This window comes from Pan paniscus, chromosome 4 (genome assembly GCF_029289425.2).
Source record: "Pan paniscus chromosome 4, NHGRI_mPanPan1-v2.0_pri, whole genome shotgun sequence".
In the NCBI taxonomy this organism is placed as follows: domain Eukaryota; kingdom Metazoa; phylum Chordata; class Mammalia; order Primates; family Hominidae; genus Pan; species Pan paniscus.
Window position 1 is genome coordinate 135,529,216 of NC_073253.2, and position 22,084 is coordinate 135,551,299.

The window sequence follows — 22,084 nt, forward strand, 5'->3', positions numbered from 1 at the left end:
CACAGCACCCAGCCTTATAACTTTTTTTTTTTTTTTTTGAGATGGAGCTTCGCTCTTATTGCCCAGGCTGGAGTGCAATGGCATGATCTCTGCTCACCGCAACCTCCACCTCCCGGGTTCAAGCGATTCTCCTGCCTCAGCCTCCCCAGCAGCTGGGATTACAGGCATGCGCCACCACACCCGGCTAATTTTGTATTTTTAGTAGAGATGGGGGTCTCTCCATGTTGGTCAGGCTGGTCTCGAACTCCTGACCTCAGATCATCTGCCCGCCTTGGCCTCCCAAAATGCTGGGATTATAGGCGTGAGCCACCGTGACCCACCTTTAACTTTTTAAATTAAGACAATGATCTGGACAAAGGAAATTGTTTTTGTTTTGTTTTGCTTTCCTCCATCTTTTCATTTTAAGGGGGCATTTTTGCTCCTAAAATGGAAACTCAGAAAAAGACCAAGGTTATAACAATAAACTTAATAGAAGTGACTGGAATGACCCTAGAGATCTTCTAATCCAATATTCTCATTTTATGTGAGGAAAGTGAGGCTTAGCGTACAGCAAGAGTTAGAATGAAGAACTCCTAAATTAACATAAGGCTTTTAAAATTAGGAATTTAGGGTAATGAACGCTCTGTTGTAAATCTAGTAGACTTGGAAATTTCTATTTATGGCTGAAATGTCAACCTTTCTTTGGATCTTTTTCTGAGCTGACGTGTAGCATGCTTATTAATAAAGGTGTGGCCTTCCCCACATGAAGTATTGAACTTGCTTTTTATGGCTAGTATCTATTACCTCAGGTTGGAGGACACCTGTGATGTAAGAATAGAAACTGATCAGAGTAAGAATCTAGGATAAGGATTCTTGGCAAGGAAGTATGTAATGACATGAAAGAAAATCCAAAGTCTAACTCATTAAAAGAAATCATTCTCTAGGCAGCCTGAAAATGATTTGAGGAATCCAGGCATGGGAGGGTGGAGACTAAGGACATATGGTTAGACAGAGAAGAGTATAGACCATATAAAGCATGTAATGAAGGCTGAGGTCAACAACTCCCTAAAGCATTCAAAGGGATAGTTGGGTATGGGGACAGATAAGTATTCCAAGGAGAGCAACAAGGCACCCAATGTATCCAAGAAGAAAATAATAACTGAAACAAGATGCAAAAAGCTGAACTCTGGGCTAACTGGAATGCAAATCCAATTATCTTAAGTCTCTTATCTTAATCATAAAATGAAGATGCGCCACCAGGAAACAGATCAAATCAAGGGTATATGAATGTGTGTGTTAAATATCTGTAATATATATTTCAAGATAAATACGAAAGGCTATCCAATTAAAAGAACCAATCTATGGGCCAGGCACGATGGCTTATGCCTGTAATCCCAGCACTTTGGGAGGCCGAGGCGGGCGGATCACAGGGTCAGGAGATCAAGACCATCCTGGCTAACATGGTGAAACCCTGTCTCTTCTAAAAATACAAAAAAATTAGCCGGACGTGGTGGCGGGCGCCTGTAGTCCCAGCTACTTGGGAGGCTGAGGTAGGAGAATGGTGTGAACCTGGGAGGTGGAGCTTGCAGTGAGCCAAGATTGCGCCACTGCACTCCAGCCTGGGTGACAGAGCAAGACTCTGTCTCAAAAAAAAAAGAACCAATCTATTTGAACTGCTTACATCTAAGTTCTCATTGGATCTACAATACTTCTATGAAGGAAATAAAATGCATCACAGATGCTTTATATTTGGGCAAATTTTAGCACTTGGATCATAACATATACACTGAACAAGGCATTGACAATATTAATAAGAAAAAATGCTCAAACAGAAAAAGAGAATATATGGTGGGCTTTTTCAGACCTATACCAACTCTTCTCTGAAAGCCACAAAGGAGGATTCTGCAGCTACATTAAGCCCTAAGACATCAGGACATAGAGACTATATATATAGTTCATGATAAACTCTGGGGTTTCCAACCAGCAGGCTCTCTTAGACTGAAGTCCTAAATAACCGAAAACTATTTTAAAACAAACATACATTTTTATAAACGTTAAGAATGCAAATGAGCTCTATAAAGAGATAAGTACTCATGTTTGAAATCCCAATATATGCACAATAAGAGAAATCACTTCACCCAAGACTCTCCAAGTCAAAACAACGTAGGAAAGAGATTAATTTTACATCTTGCATTGATTTCTAAGATAAAAATTTTAAAAAGACATCCATAAGTGTCTAGCTATCTAGCTACTATGGAAAGTAGGAAATCATCAAGCTAATTTTAATCATCAGGAGTGTAAACGTTTTATACTTCTTTCCAGGATGCAAGCTCTCCTGGAGTGTGGGTGGAGGGTGGTTTCTGAAAATTATCTCAGCAAGATGCTAAGATAAACTGTAAAAATACTCCATGAGAATACCTTCACTTGTTAAGAATAAAAATGGACTGTCTAGATAGATAAATTGTGGTACTTCTATATGACGGGATACTATGCAGCAATGAAATGAACAACTCACAATCTCAAGAGATAACACAGATATACTTCACAAACACAACGTGGAGAGAAAGAAGTGAGGCAAAAAAATAGTGATTTTGTTCATGTAAAGTTCAGAAACAAGCTAAACTAAATTATATATATACACACACATATATATACATAAAATACATATATACATAATATATATATTTATATACATAAGATATATTTATACACATAAAATATATTTGTTGTTGTTGTTGTTGTCTTTTGAGATGGAGTCTCACTGTGACGCCCAGGCCGGAGTGCAATAGCATTATCTTGGCTCACTGCAACCTCCACCACCAGGGTTCAAGCGATTCTCCTGCCCCAGCCTCCCGAGTAGCTGGGGCTACAGACGCGTGCCACCAGGCCCAGCTAATTTTTGTATTTTTAGTAGAGACAGGATTTCACCATATTGGCCAGGCTGGCCTTGAACTCCTGACCTCAGGTGATCTGCCCGCCTCGGCCTCCCAAAGTGCTGGGATTAGAGGCGTGAGCCACCACGCCCAGCCTAAATTATATTATTTTAGAGATACATCCATAGGTGGTAAAACCATTTTTTTTTTTTTTGAGACAGAGTCTTGCTCTGTCACCCAGGCTGGAGTGCAGTGGCATGATCTCGGCTCACTGCAACCTCCACCTCCCGGGTTCAAGCAATTCTCGGCCTCAGCCTCCCAAGTAGCTGGGATTACAGGCGCCCACCACCACGCCCAGCTAATTTTTGTAGTTTTAGTAGAGACGGGGTTTCACCATCTTGGCCAGGCTGGTCTTGAACTCCTGACCTCATGATCTACCCGCCTCAGCCTCCCAAAGTGCTGGGATTACAGGCATGAGCCACCATGCCCGGCTGTAAAACTGTATTTTTGAAAAAGGAAATAATTATCACAAAAGTTAGGGTAGTAGTTACTCGATGGGAGAGGCAGGCAGGGATGGCACATAATTAGGCAGTGATAAACAACAAGGAGGGTTCTGGTTTCCTGACAACATTTGATTTACTGGCCTGGATAACTAACGTGTTTGCTTTATAATGATTAAGCTATAAATGTTATTTAACACATTTCTTAAATGCTACATCTCAATAAAAAATTAATGACTAAATTTTTAATGGATTATAAACTTCGAGCTATGCAAGCAGATGAACTGCTGGACATATTTCTTGTTTAATGTTTTAAAAACATTCTATCATTGGCTCTGCTATCCCCTGCCCTCCTTTCTTCATTGAAAAACAGAGGTAAGACCCAGTCTGGCCAATATGGTGAAACCCCATCTCTACTAATGATACAAAAATTAGCCGGGCATGGTGGCATGCACCTGTAGTCCCAGCTACTCAGGAGGTTGAGGCAGAAGAATCGCTTGAACCCAGGAGGCGGAGGTTGCAGTGAGCCGAGATCGTGCCACTGCACTCTAGCCTGGGCAACAGAGCAAGACTCCATCTCAAAAAAAAAAAAAAGAGAGAAAAACAGAGGTAAGAATCAGTGCCTATCATACAGTAGAGTCCACCTGACATCACCTCCAAATGGGGGCTCCTATTATATACACCAATAGTACCAGCTCAAAAATGCAGTACTTAGGGCAAAACTGGACATCCATCCAAGTGCCTACCAGTCACCACCCATGCGATGGAAAAAATGATCCTCAACAGGCAGAGTAAAATTTCCTCAATCATGGGAATCCCTCCAAAGCATGTTCTCATCAGAGTATCAAACCTAAGCCAACTGCAGGGTATCACAGGCACCTCCTACCCTGTTCTCTCGCCGCCATTCTTCCTATTTATTTCAGGAACCACTGTCTGACCAAAACTGTCATTTTTGTGGAAGAGTTGGGACTTTAAACGTCAAGACTTTAACAGTTTTTTTTTTTTACATATGATATGGGCTGGGGAGTTATTTCAACAACCCTGGGATTGCAACATTCTGCATCAGAAGTGGCGCTAAGCACGCCAGACTGTCCTAGGTTTCCTTATTCTTATTCTGTTATTGCTGAGCTAACCAGGGTGGTGAAAGGGGTGGTAACCATGTTGGAGACAGAGGCGAAGGAAGCTGGTTAACCTGTATATGCATGTGCCTAAAATATAACAGACTTTAGGTTGAAGGCTGACTTTAGGTTGAAGCAGTAACTGGCCTCCACCTGGAACAAAAAAAACATAAGGCAATGGTGGCAAAAATGTGTTCAAATGTATCATTGAAAGTTTACATTTACCTCAAGGATTCCCAATAGTTGAGATTCAGAAGGTCAGGAGCTCATCTCTAGATCATCTGAATGCTGACTTAAATTTTCCTAACTGCAAAAGAGGCCCATTAATTATTTCCTGCTTACCTCCAAAAAAGTTAGCAAAACCAGAGGATGAATTTCCAACTCTTTAGAAGATATAGATCTCAATCTATCAACAGTTTTAACTCAACTTTAAAACTGAATTTTGTCAAAAAAGACTTCTACTTTCTCTTAGTACCAATGTTATACATTATAAAAAGAAAATTATTTTACAAAGACAAATGAGACATGTCATAATTCCAAATCACAGTTGTAATCATGCTATTTTCTAAAATTATGCTTGGGTACTTTTCAAATAACAACAAATACTGTATTAGGTATTATGCACTCAGTACCTTCTTTAGAAAGTTATTATCAGTATTTTTTAAAAATAGAAAATTTCCTCAAAAAATGACAAAAATAACATGGTTACTCTATCATACTAAAGCCACGATTTTGTATTTTCTCGTGAATAGGATCAGCATCACTGGTCTACTAATCACAGTTAGGATGTATTCTCTTCCAGAATTTGATCTATCACCTTTATAACGAAAGAATAAATCTACATAAACCATGAGTCTGTTATGAAAATACTTCCCAATTAATCCCATTACAGTGATGATGGCCTGAAGGACAGTCTAACATAGGGGTATTAAAATGTAAAAAGAGGCAGAGCACAGCGGCTCACGCTTGTAATCCTAGCACTTTAGGAGGCTGAGGCAGGTAGATCACCCAGGAGTTCAAGACCAGCCTGGCCAACATGGTGAAACACAAGTCTCTACTAAAAATACAAAAATTAGCCCAGGCACCTGTAATCCCAGCTACTTGGGAGGCTGAAGCAGGGGAATCACTTAAACCTGGGACATGGAGATTGCAGTGAGCTGAGATCGTGACACTGCACCCCAGCCTGGGTAACAAAGCAAGACTTCATCTCAAAAAAAAAAAAAAAAAAAAGTAAAAGGAAGTTCTTTAGTTTTCTTTACTCTTTGTACAATTCATAGGTTCAACAAAGAAGTTCTAAGAAAAAAAAAAGACAGTAAGACTATCTTCCCACCATTAAGACAGTGCTTGTGCCAGGCGCGGTGGCTCACGCCTGTAATCCCAGCACTTTGGGAGGCCAAGGCAGGCAGATCACGAGGTCAGAAGATCGAGACCATCCTGGCTAACACGGTGAAACCCTGTCTCACTAAAAATACAAAAAAATTAGCTGGGCATGGCGGGGTGCGCCTGTAGTCCCAGCTACTCGGGAGGCTGAAGCAGGAGAATGGTGTGAACCTGGGAGGCGGAGCCTGCAGTGAGCCGAGATTGCGCCACTGCACTCCAGCCTGGGAGACAGAGCGAGACTCTGTCTCAAAAAAAAAAAAAAAAGACAGTGCTTGTGTTTATTCTGCTAATAAGGAATATGACTCCCTATCAAGATTAACATGAGGGCAAGTAGTACCCCCACCCCTGCCTATAAGAGACAAGGGCCAGTAGATGAGGCCACTTGGCTGGCTGATGACATAGGGCACAACAGGACAAAGCTACAAAAAGCTAAACAAAGTCTAGGTAAGCTTTGCACTCATAAATAAGATCAGAAAAAAGAAATCAGGAGAGGGCAAGTATAAAGAAACAGAAAGAACAAAGCTGGGTAAAAGGGAACCTAGCAAATACTAATGAAAATGGGCTATCAGGTTAGAGAACCTGAATCAGACCAGCACCTATGTCATGGAAAAGGTTTGTCCCTCCTGCCATCTACACAAACTGTGGGTAGAGGGTGGGGAAGCATACTCGGTGGGCCAAATCAGTAAAACAAGTTAACAGCTTTTATCAAAAACTGGAACTCTGACCCCAACCAATATGAACCTTCCTCTTTCAGAGATGAAAACATGGTAAATAGAAATAGCATGGCCTTTGTCTACAGAGTTGGGTATAAATTGTGCCTCCCCAACTTAATACAGGGTATCTCAGAAGAGAAATTGATGATGATGATGATGATGATGATGATGATGATAATGATAATTACAGAGGATTAAAATGAAGTAGATTAGACTGACAAGAAATACTAGGTCTAGAAGAAGAGACTGCAGATTTGAAAACAGGAGCAACACCAAGGACTTGGGGAAAATCATTTAGAGCTCTAAATCTGTATCAAGCTTCCAAAGTAATAGGAAACCATATTTATGATTTACTCAACTGTGAGAGTTTATATTTCCAAATCCCTACAATGTGCTAAGAAACTAACAGAGTAATCAGAGAACACAAGAAAGAAGCAGCTAACTTAAGACTGAGGAATCAGAAAATGGTTCTCAGGAGAAGTAACTCTATGCTAAGATCTGAAGGATTAGTAGATGGAATTGATAAAGGCAGAAGGAGGAAGTTCCCAAGTGGAGATAACTACTTTTCGAAGATCTAGCAGAATGAAAAAAGAGCAAGCTCCAAAGACTGAGAGTATTGGCCAAGCGTGGTGGCTCATGCCTGTAATCCCAGCACTCTGGGAGGCAGAGGTGGGTGGATCATCTGAGGTCAGGAGTTCAAGACCAGTCTGGCCAACATGCAAAACCCTGTCTCTACTAAAAATACAAAAATTAGCTGGGCGTGGTGGCACACACATGTAATCCCAGAAGGGATCTCCTGCTGAGGCAGGAGAATTGTTCCAACCCAGGAGGCAGAGGTTGCTGTGAGCCAAGATAGCGCCACTGCACTCCAACCTGGGTGACAGAGTGAGACACCGTCTCAAAAAAAAAAAAAAAAAAAAAAAAAAAAAGACTGAGAGTATTTTTGCATGGCTAAAGCATACAGTATAACAGAAGGCAGAGGAAATGAGAGGGATGAGAGAAATAAACAGAAATCATATCTTTAAAGGCCTTCAAGGTATGTTAAAAAGTTTGAACTGGTTGGGCACGGTGGCTCACTTACACCTATAATCCTAGCACTTTGGGAGGCCAAGGCGGGCAGATCACCTGAGGTCAGGAGTTCGAGACCAGGCTGGCCAAAATGTTGAAACCCCGTCTCTACTAAAAATACAAAAAAATTAGCTGGGCATAGTGGCACATGCCTGTAGTCCCAGCTACTCAGGAGGCTGAGGCAGGAGAATCACTTGTACCCAGGAGGTGGAGGTTGCAGTGAGCCAAGATCATGCCATTGCACTCCAGCCTGGGCAACAAGATCAAAACTCCGTCTCAAAAAAAAAAAAAAAAAGTTTGAACTTAACCCTAAGAACAACTATTGGTTTTACATGAGAGAGTAATATGATCAGATTTAACATTTTAGAAAGGTCATTCTAACTTAAATATGTTATAAAAAGAACTGAACGAGAGAAGGCTGGATATGGTAAAATCAGTTAACATCCTACTGCAGATGGTGGTGGCAGCCAGTTCAAAGGTGGGAAAAAATTCCAAAAGGAAATATCATTAATAAACAAAATAAGGAAGAAGTAATCTTCAGAAATACAAATTTTCCAGAATTTATAAAAAAAAAACACTAATCCTCAGATTCAGGAAACCCAACAAATTCTAACTAAGATAAAGAAAAAAGTATTAGCCACGCGTGGTGGCATGCCTGTGGTCTCAGCTACTTGGGAGGCTGAGGTGGGAGGATTGCTTAAGCCTGGGAGGTGGAGGCTGCAGTGAGCTGAGATCACCCAACTACAAGCCAACCTGAGTGACAGAGTGAGACCCCATCTCAAATTAAAAAAAAAAGAAAAGAAAAGGAATAAATCGACACCTAAACACATCCCAGAGAAACTACAAAGCATGAAAGACATAGACAAGTAAAAACAGGTAAAGAGAAAAGACAAATTAACAACAATTAGACTAACAGATGACTTCTTAACAGCAACAGTGGAAGCCACAAGTCAGTAGAATGGTTATCTTTAAAAGAGCTGACAGGTCAGGTGCTGTGGCTCACACCTGTAATCCCAGCACTCTGGGAGGCTGAGGTGGGCAGATCACTGGAGGTCAGGAGTTCAAGACCAGCCTGGCCAACATGGTGAAACCCAAACCCCGTCTCTACTAAAGATACAAAAAGTAGCCAGGCATGGTGGCTGTAATCCCAGCTACTCAGGAGGCTGATGCAGAAGAATCACTTGAACCCAGAAGGCGGAGGCTGCAGTGAGCCAAGATCATGCCACTGCACTCCAGCCTGGACAACAGAGCAAGATGCCATCTCAAAACAATAAAAAATAAATAAATATAAACAGAAGAGCTGAGAAATTCCTAACATAAAACAAAATAAGACATACGCCCCAGTCAGGCATGGTGGCTCACACCTGTAATCCCAGCACTTTGGGAGGCCAAGGTGGGCGGATCATGAGGTCAGGAGTTCGAGACCAGTCTGGGCAACATGGTGAAACCCCATCTCTACTAAAAATACAAAAATTAGCCAGGCATGGTGGGCCTGTAGTCCCAGGTACTCAGGAGGCTGAGGCAGAAGAATCGCTTGAACCTTTGGGGCAGAGGTTGCAGTGAGCCAAGACACACCACTGGACTCCAGCCTGGGACAGAATGAGACTCTGTCTCAAAAAAAAAAAAAACAAAAAACAAAAAACAAAACATAAGCTCCAAACTTCGTATACAGTAATAATGAGCACTTGCCCCCCGAACACTGTATTCTCTAAATATCACTGCCCACTAAACTGACAGATTAAGGAGAAATTGATAAACACTGTCATAGAGGAAGATTCATCACATCTCTCAGTAACTAAATGAATAAGCAGATGATAATTCAGTAAGATACACACAAAATTTGAACATCACAATTAACAGTGTATATGTGCATAAGTGCACATGTGGGGGTGTGCTGAAGTAATAAAACTATAAAGTTGTAGCAGTGGAAAAGTATAGGATTGTTTCAGAGAAGAGAGGGGAGTATACACTGGGTGATACTGTTAAAAGCACAGGTTAGAGAAGTACTGGAGAACATATTAAATGCTGAAATAAGGCTCATGGTAAGGAGCCCATGATGATGGGAATCAAAAAAAGAAATTGTATATAAACTGGATTTATATTACTAAAGTAGCAAGATAAACTGTCAAATGATGGAAAACAGCATATATAGCATAATTCCTATTTTTAAAAAAGGTTGTGTATATATATGCATGTATGAATGTCTTGATATAAATATAGAAGTTTGGAATGATACAGAAACCGTAGAGGTGACATTTGGATGTACCGAGTGTGGAAAAACAAAGTAATATTTTCATTGTTTAATCATTTGTTTTATATTTTATTTATGGCATACTTCTATTGCTTTTATAATGTAAATAACATGTAAAATGAAAAATTAAAAAAGAAAAAAGAACTTCCTAAAACATTCTACCAGTATTTGAGACACTCAACAAAAGGAAACTTGCAGAAAGTAAATTTCTTAATACTCACCAGAACTCAGCAGTACAGTATTGATAAAATCATCACCTGTGGCAATTTCACCTTGATAATTGGGGTTTTTGTTTTTTTTTTTTCCCTAAAGAGACAAGGTCTTGTTATGTTGCCCAGGCTGGAATGCCTCAGGCAATCCTCCCGCTTCAGCCTCCCGTAGCTGGGACTACAAGCATTTGCCACTGTGCCCACTCTGCTAATTTTTTAATCATAAAAGTTAACAACAAAAAAAGTTAATGTATATTTGTTACAATTTATTATTACAGAGATTGTAAGAAAAAAATCAAGGCCAGGCGCAGTGGCCTATGATTCCCAGCACTTGAGAGGCCGAGGCAGGCAGATCATCTGAAGTCGGGAGTTCGAGACCAGCCTGACCAACAAGGAGAAATCCCATCTCTACTAAAAACACAAAATTAGCAGGGCGTGGTGGCGCATGCCTGTAATCCCAGCTACTTGGGAGGCTGAGACAGGAGAATCGCTTGAAGCCAGGAGGCGGAGGTAGCAGTGAGCCGAGATCGCACCATTGCACTTCAGCCTGGGCAACAAGAGCGAAATTCCGTCTCAAAAAAAAAAAAAAAAAGAAAAAGAAAAGAAAAGAAAGAAAGAAAAAGAAAAAATCATTTATCCCTACGTCCCATCTAATTTCTTTAGGGTAAACAGTATTAACAATTTAATATATATCCTTACATATCATCTTCAATATTCATACACAAATGTTTGTTTTTTGTTTTCATAAAGAGAATTACATACACATTACCTTGCTACTTATTATTCATTAGGACAATTTTAAATATATTTACCTACAGTTGCAAAAATGCATTTTTGTTTTATCTACATGAAATGATTCTGTTTGGGTTTTTAAAGATACTTTTGTTTCTTATGAGTGAAAACACAGATATCAAATTGAACCTCTTAGAACAGTTGAGCTGATTAAAATGTTAAAATAGGACACAACAACAACCTGGTTATCACAGGCTGTTTTTTCTTTACTTGGTTTTTTTGCTTTTTTGTCTTGTTTTTACAATACACTTTTCTAAGCTGCAAATCTATTATCAAGTTTGTTTCAACTATCAGTAGTTAAAAATAAGCCTAAGTAACCTAAGATACTGCATACTCCCAGGCCAGGCCAATTCAATGCCCCTAAGAAATCCTCAGGAGGCTACAAGTTGTAGCTCCCAAATTCAGCAGAGGGCTGAGTTAGATTCTGATCCTCTGCCTCAAATAGTACTTACAAAAATTAGATGAAATGACCTATGAAGTCAATGTATCCACCCACATGTTGGGAAATCTTGGTCCCTAAGAAATAACCAGCTTTTTGTCCAGTCTAACTTTTACTATACACAGGATGGGCCTTTCACCAAAGCCCAAGAAGAATATCTCACTAAAGGTCTTAATGTATAAATAAATTATAATAATAAAAATAATAAGGTAATATTTCCAAAGATTTGCTTACTGTTACCTATCATCTTTTTCCCTAGCTAAAAAGAAAAAATTATTCTCATTGGAGCACCATCCTTCAGATAGTTAATTGGTTACAGCTTGCTACTTTGTCCTTATATAGAACCTAATTTAGGTTAAAGAAATTACAATGTGTAAAAAAGACCCTATACCAAGATCCTCTAAAATTTATCATTATTACCCACTCTCCTGCCCATCCACCACAATCCACTACACATGTGTTGTTTAAATATACATTACATTTTGTTTATGGTTTTGTTTTTTTTAAAGAATAAACACATTCAAGGGCAATGAACAAAATACATTCAGGTTAAAACCATCTCATCAAAATTCTCTGCAGTTCCAAAGAAGAGACTATTCTTTTTTTTGTTGTTTTGGTCTTATATGCGCTATGAATATGAATATGACAGCTTCACGGCTCCAACGTAATTATAAAAAATAAAAATAATATGACATTACTTTGGCAGGCAGGCATACATTTTCATTTAATATGACACAATAAGATTACTACTTTCTCCCAAAAGTTAACTCCTATTGCCAATAAAAACTTACTTCTAGTTCTTTAATTTTTTCTTCTGCTATTTTCTGCTTCTCTAACAGCTGATTGTGAATTGCTTCCTTGGACTGAAGAATAAACCTATGAAACACAAGAAAGTTGAAAATTAAGCCACATGACTATTGTATTCATCGAAATCAATAGCTACATACTACAAATATTAAACTGAGCAAATTAAAAGGACAAATGCATATTAACATAATACGTCAAGCTCAGGAAACCACCAGAAGTTTAAACCTTCCTGGCTGAGAAGGAATAAAGGCTTAAATGTAGATTCTGCTTTCTTATTTAATATAGGAATCAGGCAGGGAACAGTGGTGTGGGCCTACAGTCCCAGATACTCAGGAGGCTGAGGTGGGAGGATTGTTTGAGCCCAGGTGTCTGAGTCTAGTCTGGGCAACATAGCAAGACCCTGTCTCATTAAAAAAAAAGCGGGGGGGGGTTGCGGGAGTTGGGCACAGTGGCTCACACCTGTAATCCCAGCACTCTGAGAGGCCGAGGCAGGAGGACTGCTTGAGCCTGGGAGTTCAAGACTAGCCCAGGCAACATGACGAGACCCATCTCTACAAAAAATAAATTTAAAATATTAGTCAGGCACAGTGGCACACGCCTGTAGTCCCAGCTACTAGGGAGGCTGAGGTGGGAGGATCAATTGAGACTGAGATATCAAAGCTGCAGTGAGCCATGATTGTGCTACTGCACTCCAGCTTGGGTAACAGAGCAAGATCCTGTCTTAAAAACATAAAAAAAAAAGAAAAGAAAAGAAAAGAAAATCAGGCTTCAAGTAGATTCATATGTAAAAGAAAAAATAATAAAGGAATAAAAATATATCATACGCTAAGAGAAAAGTCAACATACAAACAAATACCCTATAAGTTTTGTTTTTTCAGTTATCTGTTTCAATTTTTATCTAGATATTTTTAAACAATATTTGTAAAGTGGAGCGCCCCTCCATTTTTTCTTTTTTTTGTAACAGCAGTAACTCATGACCTTTTAAAGTCACAATCAAGCACTGTGTTAGGATCAATGCATTAGTGTTTATATGAGTTCCTCAAACAAAAAGCACTGTATAAGCCTTAGTATCTTTTATTATTATTTCCAGAGTGTATATAGTACCTCTGAAAAGCTCAAAATGTACAAGTGGAAATTTTCAACTTTTTCCATTTTACATCAGGCACATTATTTACCACTGATGAGGGTGGAAATATGGAGAAGTTTTAAAAATTAACACTGAAACTGTTTTATGACTTTATGTTCACAATTCTTGCTTCAGGGAAAGGAAGAACAAACTTTTATAGCCCCAAGTAAGTGAACTGAAATATTTCCCCTCCACTGGAACCAAGGGAAGACCCCAGCTATGCAAATCTCTTTCAGGACTGTCTAAGGAAGCTAAAATAGATTTCAATTTAATATTGCAATTAATTAAGCAAGATTTTTCTTCTCTTTGCACTAACAGAGTTCAGCAACAAAGAACTAAACATCATCTCTTAACAAAAAGTCAAACGAGAAAACATATCAAGGTAGCAACATGCAGTTTCCTCTGCCAACCCCACAAAAACATCATTGTGCCTAGGTGGGTTCTTATCAAGAGAGTCCGTTATTATAGATATAAGACAAGTAAAAACAGACCAAAAAGGGCAATTAGCTATGCCCCAACACCTGGAAGGAAACTGCCTTGTCCCCTCTTCTTCATAACTAAGCCTTACCACACATATTAATAAAATCTGAAGAACTTCTTTTACTCCACTAATTATTAAGCTTATATCCTAATGTGGCCAGCCCAGATAATTTTTTTTTTTTGAGACGGAGTCTCGCTCTGTTGCCCAGGCTGGAGTGCAGTGGCATGATCTTGGCTCACGGCAAGCTCCGCCTCCCAGGTTCATGCCATTCTCCTGCCTCAGCCTCCCGAGTAGCTGGGACTACAGGCGCCCACCACCACGCCTGGCTAATTTTTTCTATTTTTTAGTAGAGACAGGGTTTCACCATGTTAGCCAGGATGGTCTTGATTTCCTGACCTTGTGATCTGCCCGCCTCGGCCTCCCAAAGTGCTGGGATTACAGGCATGAGCCACCACGCCCAGCCCAGCCCAACTGATGATCTTAGTCTTCAGTAGTAACTTGATTCTTTGTAAAACCTTACTGTATATTTACAGGAAAGAGAGCCCACATTCATGCAAAACAAGGATTAATTCCAGATCTTTTACTATAGAACCCTTCATGTCTAAAATATTCTTACTGGATCCAAGAGATGGGTGCTATTTCAGATAAGATTATGGTTTACAGAATATTTTTCTCAGAACTAACTCATATTTGTATTTGAAGAGAAGAGTTGTTTTGAACAGTACTAAGTCTCAGTAATGCTATGTAAAAACTATTCTAAAACAAGGTGCAAGAGTCACCAAATTATGTCATGACGTGTGATTTTACTGAGAAAGTCTTTTAGCCATGGAAATAATTTTTTGAGTAAAATATACATTTTTAAGTAGCACTGATAGCTGGCCAATGAGTACTATTCTCAAATAAAAGGTCATCAGACATCATCTTTATTAGTGTCTGGGAAAATTTCAAAGCTAAGATTAGAGGTCAAGTCATTACTTATGTGGCCTTTAAAAATAAAGTATCTGAACAGATACTAAATCTCTTGAGCAGAAAATAAAATTACTAGAAAGCAAGAACACTCAACAACAAAAACATGTTTTTCCATGACCACATATCCTTTGAGGTAGCTATACTGGACTGTGCCAACTTCAAAGGCCAGAGAGATTCCACCGAAGCTGGCCAACTTACTACTATAAACCTAAGGACATCTCAGCCACGCAAGTTTTAACAAGGATGAATGTTGGGTATATGCAAATGTCTACCTCAAAGAGTAGTTACACAGTAAAAATTCAAACACAAAAACTTATGGAAAGTTTGGTTTAGTCCTCAATTTAAAAAATGGCAAAGATATATTGTATGAAGACTGGAAAAGGCTCCAAGAAACATCTGATTTCTGAAAAAAAGTCTTTGGAAAACATCTTTCTTATTGTTTAAAAGGGCATTGGATTATCAGATACTATGTGAAGAGAAAGGATTTATCATGATAATATAAGTCTTATCATAAGCAAATATTATGTACACAGTTGCTCAATGTAGAGAATCTCATAGTCATTCTGCCTGATTGTTTATGGAAAGCCAAATAGTAAATAAAGAATTCTGGAGTTCAAAATGTACCAATAAGGAAAAATAAACCATGAAGAGGGAAAGTATTCTCTCATGACAAATAATATGCAGATAACATGCTTAAAATACTCAGGATTATATAACCTGAATTCGAGTTGATGCTTTGCAAAAGGCCTCTTCTTTGACCTGGAAATCAGTGCCATGTGCCTCTGCACTGTCCACTCTCAAGGACTTGTAACCTGCTATTTCACTTCCTCATTTATTTGTAATTATGCCATCTGAAAACATAATTCTGAGACTTTCGGTTTTGATTATTTGAGAAACATCAGACTCCGTTTTCTAAATCATCCTGCAGTTTGGTACAACTTCCACTTTCTTATAACTCAGTATGAATCAAAACCATTATTCACCTGCCCAAAACACAATCCCAGATCACTTGCACTGCTGCATTTTGGACACAATTTCCAAAGTATGGTCACCTAGACATACGCTATTCAGAAACAACAAAATGCTTATGACGAGTTCACTTTGGGTGGAAATTTTTAGAGGGTGTCTAAAAACATATCCTATTAGCATTTAGGTTTCAGGGTATTCACAAATTAAGCAGCATAGAAAAGACATAAGAATGAGCCTATCTTCAGGAGAATGGCGTGAACCCAGGAGGTGGAGTTTGCAGTGAGCCGAGATCGTGCCACTGCACTCCAGCCTGGGCAACAGAGCGAGACTCCATCTCAAAAAAAAAAAAAAGAATGAGCCTATCTTGCTTCTTTGCCTAACTCCACTGGTGAGGAAAGTTACTGAATTTTTACGTCGTAATTTTTAGCGTGGAAGCAAGTAGAAATAAATTGAACTTCTTTTTTTTTAATTTTTTTTTATTGAATTTATTTCTTACTTTAATCACTTCCTTAGTAAGGAAGTGATTAAAACTTTATGGCACATCCACATTGTGGACTGTTACAGACTTCTGTTATTGGCATAATGAAGAGTAGATACCCTGAACACTCCTGATTAGAAACAAAGGATAAAAAAATTTTTTTTTAACATTTTGTTGAACTAACACAAAAGGAAGGATTCCACAAAGGTCCAAAGTGAAGTGAAACTGGGAATTCAGGAATGTAAGACAGCAGTAAATTGGCTTTCATCCTGAGAGTTTATGCTGAATCCTGGAGACCTTAAGTATCCACACTGGCACAGAAACAGGATACAAAACAGGAGATAAAACCAAGGGGGCAGCCAGGCATAATGGCATGCACCTGTAGTCCTAGCTACTCAGAAAGCTGAGGTGTGAGGATTGCTTAAATCCAAGAGTTCAAGTCCAGCCCAGGCAACATAGCAATGCCCCATGTCTAAAAAATAAATAATTTTTTTTAAAAAAGAATGACTAATTAAATAAAAAACCAAACCGAAATTTAAAAAAATATATTTTTTTTATTGACATGTAAAGGTGTCAATATAGTAAGTTAGTAAGTAAGTAAAAACTCAAGTTTAAAAAATTAGCACGTCAGCCAGGCGTGGTGGTTCACACCTGCAATCCCTGCACTTTAGGAGGCCAAGGTGAGTGGGTCACTTGAGTTCAGGAGTTAGAGACCCACCTGGCCAACATGGTGAAACTCCATCTCTACTAAAAATACAAAAAAATTAGCCGGTGTGGTGGTGGGTGCCTGTAATCCCAGCTACTCGAGAGGCTGAGACAGGAAAATCACTTGAACCCAGGAGACGGAGGTTGCAGTGAGCCAAGATCGTACCATTGCACTCCAGCCTGGGTGACAGAGTGAGACTCTGTCTCAAAAAAAAAAAAAAGAAAAGAAAAAAGAAAAATCAGCATGTCATTCCATTTTCAAGATGAAAAAATATGTAAAATAAAAAAGGATTTACACAAAGATGAAATGGGACTGGAAAAGAAAGAGAGAGCTTTTTAAAATTCATTGCTCGAAAAATGTTTCCTCTTGAATCCTCAATTTTTTTTAGGGGGGGGGGCAGGGGAGACAGTCTTGCTCTGTTGCCCAGGCTGGAGTACAGTGATGCCACCTCAGCTCACTGCAAACTACGCCTCCAGGGTTCAAGCAATTCTCGTGCCTCAGCCTCTGGAGTAGCTAGGATTATGGGTGCCTGCCACCACACCCAGTTAATTTTTGTATTTTAGTAGTGATAGGAGGTTACCATGTTGTCCAGGCTAGTCTCGAACTCCTGACCTCAGGTGATCCAACCGCCTCAGCCTCCCAAAGAGCTGGGATTATAGGAGTGAGCCACCATGCCCGGCCAAAGTTTTCTAAGTATGTAAAAAATTACCAAGTACAAAAATAAGACCTAGTCAGGTTAAATACCTTGCCCAGCTTGTATGTATTAGATTAGAACACTCGGTCTTTTTCGTACCATATTATAGTGGCTTTAATGTAAGTTATTATAAATATGTGTGTATGTGAATATATGTATACAAATAATCCAATCAACCTTGGATTAACTAATTGGTTACATTTGTTTCTCACAGGAGATACAGGCAAACAATTCTGAAATTGCTTTATATGTGTATGGGGATAAATAAATAAGTAAATGGACACTGGATGGTAGGAGCCGGGTTTCTCATATGAGAGAGAAGTTACAGATACGCAAGAAAGGAAGGCTAAAATGAACCCTGTGGTATCGAAGAGTCGGAGATATCAGTATAAACTCACATTCAGCTTAGTATGTGTACAGTGATGAATAGACACAGAAACAACTGTAGATATGTACATACACATGAATTAGTAGCATATATACACATATTATCTATTGCTAGTCACCAGAGGGCCTAGAAACGGTAACACCTCAGTAGTAACAAATAAACCCAGTGACCAGATATAGATTTCTAAATAACCACTCTCCAATAAAAGGAATCAGGAACCACAGCTTCTTGGAAAAATGACTAACTATAGGGCTCGGCAGGGAAAATACAAGATGAACCTGGAGCATACTGCAGTATGAGAAGGTCAGGAAGTACTGTAAAAACAAAAAGCTAAAGAAAAGACAAGCCACAGATGGAAGAAAATATTTGCAAAACACATATCTGCTAAAGGATTTGCATCTAAATTATGCAAAGAACTCTTAAAATTCAACAATAAGAAAACAAACGACCATATTTAAAACAGGCAAAAGATCTGACAGACACCTCACCAAAGATAACACAGATGGCAAATAAGCAAGTGAAAAGATATTCAACATCATATGTTATTAGGGAACTACAAAATAAAATTATGAGATACTGCCACACACCTAGTATAATGGATAAAATCCCAAACACTGAGAACACCATATGCCGATGAAGCTGTGAAGCAACAGAAACTCTCATCCACTGATGGTGGGAATGCAAAAATGGTACAGCCCACTTTGGAAGACAGTTTGGCAGCTTCTTACAAAGCTTAACAGATAATCAATCAAATGCAGTCCATTATCCAAATGAGTTGAAAACTTCCATGCACATGTGCAAATGTTTACAGCTGCTTCATTTGTAACCGCCAAAACTTGGAACCAACCAAAATATTCTTCAATAAGTGAATGGATAAACTGTCAGTACATCCATACAATATTCGACGACAAAACGAAATGAGGTATCAAGTCACAAAGACACAGAGGAGCTTTAAATGCATATTGCTAAGTCGAAGAAACCAGTATAGTACGAAAGGCTATATACTGCATCATTCCAACTATATGAGATTTCGGAAAACGCAAAACTATATATAGAAACAGTAAAAAGGTCAGAGGTCACCAGGGAAGACAGTGGGGAAGGAAGGGGAAGAAGAGAAGAACAGGTGGAGCACAAGGAATTTGGGGGACAGTGAAACTCTACTGTATGATAACACAAAGAGTGACCCCTAATGTAAACTACGGATCTTAGTTAACAATAATTTATCAATATGTTTTCATCAATTGTAACAAATGTACCACACTAATGCCAGATGTTAATAAGAGAAGAAACAGTGTGGGAGAGAGTGGAAAGGGAGTGAGAGCTTGCTGTTCTTTCTGCTCAATTTTTCCGTACTACTAAAACTACTATAAAAAAATAAAGTTGCTGGCCGTGCACGGTGGCTCATGCCTGTAATCCCAGCACTTGGGGAGGCCAAGGCGGGCAGATCACCTGAGGTCCGTAGTTCGAGACCAGCCTGGACAACATGACAAAACCCCGTCTCTACTAAAAATAAAAAAAATGAGCCAGACATGGTGGCGGGTACCTGTAGTTCCAGGTACTCGGGAGGCTGAGGCAAAGAATTGCTTGAACCCAGAAGGCGGAGTTTGCAGTGAGCCGAGATCACACCACTGCACTCCAGCCTAGGCGACAGAGGGAGACTCTGTCTCAAAAAATAATAATAATAGTTGCCAGGCGCAGTGGCTCACGCCTGTAATCCCAGCACTTTGGGAGGCTGAGGTGAGGGGATCACTTGAGTCCAGGAGTTCAAGACCAGCATGGGCAACATGACAAACTCCCATCTATACAAAAAAATTTTTAAATTAGCTGGGTTTGGTGGCACATGCCTGTAATCCCAACTATTTGGGAGGCTGAGGTAGAGAACTGCTTGAGCCCAGGAGGTCAAGGGTGCAGTAAGCCACAATCACACTACTGCATTTCTAGACTGGGAGAAGGAAAAAAAAAAAAAAAAGGAGTAAATCTCAAAGAGCTCCCAATGGTCAAAGCAGAATTATTTGAGCAACAAAATAAATAATGTAGTACTAGATTATAACACAGACATACAGCACCTGGACCCTGTCATACCTAGACAAAAGCAATCTACAGATCACTGTATGCTCAAATCTAACTCTGAGGGATGCTGCTGCTTCATCTCTGTACTATGCTATCCATGTTTCCCTCATTAACTACTGTATCCATAAATCCCTCCTTCCTCTTTCTTCTCCAGTGCCCATACTACAAGCACTATGCAAGGCTCTCTGCTAAACAATCTCTACCCAAAGTCCCTAGGAGAACTCATTTATTTTCAAGGCCTCAACTTAGCTAATAACCCTCAAAATAATGTCAACCACTATCACCTGCACCATGCATGTTCAGCATCTATGGTCACTTCTACTTGTATGTTCCATATCACCTCAAATTAAACATGGCCCAAATTAAACTCATTTTATCAACCCATACCAACATTCCCTACAAGCAGTTTCACCATCTCGACTTCAGCTTCCATCAATATCACCACATGCAAGTCCCAAAACGGCAGATATCCTCCTTATATTTCTAATTTATCACTTTCTCTCATACTGACCCTTCACCTCACTATTCCACTTCCACCACCTTAATTTATGCTCTTATTACTAACCTCCTGAATAGCTTCCTGCCTGCCTATGCTCCCAGACTAAACTCTGCCTAATTCATCCTAAATATATCAACGGTTTTCATATAGCTAGCCCTCAGTTATTGATCACTATAATGACTGTTGATGACTTTGGCAGACATTATTGTTTATCCCATATCCATTTCCTTTTCTTTGTTGATTGAGCCCCAATTTTGTTTCGGTACTCTCTATTTTCCCAAGTAAATCAGAGAATTGAGTTCTAGGCTGAATCTTGATTGGTCTTACCCAATCATTGCAGTTGCATCCCCCAAGATTTAAGCCTAAGCATGTGACTCAGTTTCTGTCATGAAATATAAGTGGGAGACCATTAGAAGACTTCTGGAAAGGTGCTCCCATGAAGGTGACACCAGAAAACATGGCACTTTCTCACTCTGGTTGTTGTCATGCCTCAATAAAATCCCTGGAATTCCTGTAGCCAAGCTGATGACGAAGCTAGCAAGCACAGGGAGAAGGGCAGGGCCAGCGTACCGAAATAAGTGGAACTGAAGCCCAGCATACGGCCCCGAGGAGGCCTGACCTATATGACATGAGTAAATCTCAGAAGCATTACACTCAGTGAAAGTACATACTATAATGACTCCATTTATATATTGCATCTATATAAAGTTCTAAAACAGAAAAAATTAATCTACAGTCATAGAAATCACATTAGCAGCAGCCTGGAGCCAGGATTAAGGAAGGAGAGGATTCAGTTGAAAGAAGCAAGAAAGAAATTTTTAGAGTGATGAAAATGTTCTTTATCGTGACTGGGGTGGTGGTTACATTTGTCAAAATTCACCCAACTGTACTCCTAAAATGAATGCATTTTATTCTATATAAGTTAGAACTCAATAATGCTGATTCTTTAAGAAAGACATCTGATACCATAGAGGGTAGAAGAAGGGAAAAAATGAAAGACAATTAGTATCATTGTCCCCAGATGGTGAGGTACGATGAAGAAAAATAAAGCCAACAAGGGGCAAATAAGTGTGGGTGCTGGTTAGGTGTATACTTTTAAATAGGATGGTCATGAAAGGCCTCATTGCCTCTTTAGAAACGACCTGAAGGAAGAGAAAGGGTAAGCCATGGAGACACCTGGAAGAAGGCTTCAGGCAGAGAAACTGGCAAGTGCAAAAGACTTTGTCTTTTTCACTGATGAAATGGGAGGCCATTTGACTACAGTGATCTTGACTTACATTTTAAAAGGATTACTCTGGCTGATCAGTTGAAAACAGACTATAAAGGGTTAAGGACAGAAGCAAGGAGCCTAGTTAGGAAGCAACTGCCATAAACCAATGGTAAATTAGACCAGGGTGGTGGTAAGTAGAAGTCTTCAGATTCTGAACAAAATTTAAAGATAGAGTCAACAGTATTTGCTAATGAGCTGAATATAAGATTGAAAGAGAGGGGCCAAGGGTGACTCCAAGATTTGGAAGAATTTGAAGCGTGGAAAAGCCACTTAGTAATACTGAGAGAGGAGATGGTTTGTTTATA

General features: G+C 39.4%; 1 protein-coding gene across 1 annotated transcript in view; it reads right to left on the reverse strand.

Moving 5' to 3' along the window:
• PFDN1 (prefoldin subunit 1) overlaps positions 1-22,084 on the reverse strand; it is a 60,044-nt gene that overhangs the window by 24,270 nt on the left and 13,690 nt on the right. Inside the window, exon 3 of the mRNA XM_008954561.4 lies at positions 12,114-12,198. Within this exon, the coding sequence (XP_008952809.1) occupies positions 12,114-12,198 (85 nt within the window). The remainder of the gene's footprint in view (positions 1-12,113; positions 12,199-22,084) is intronic.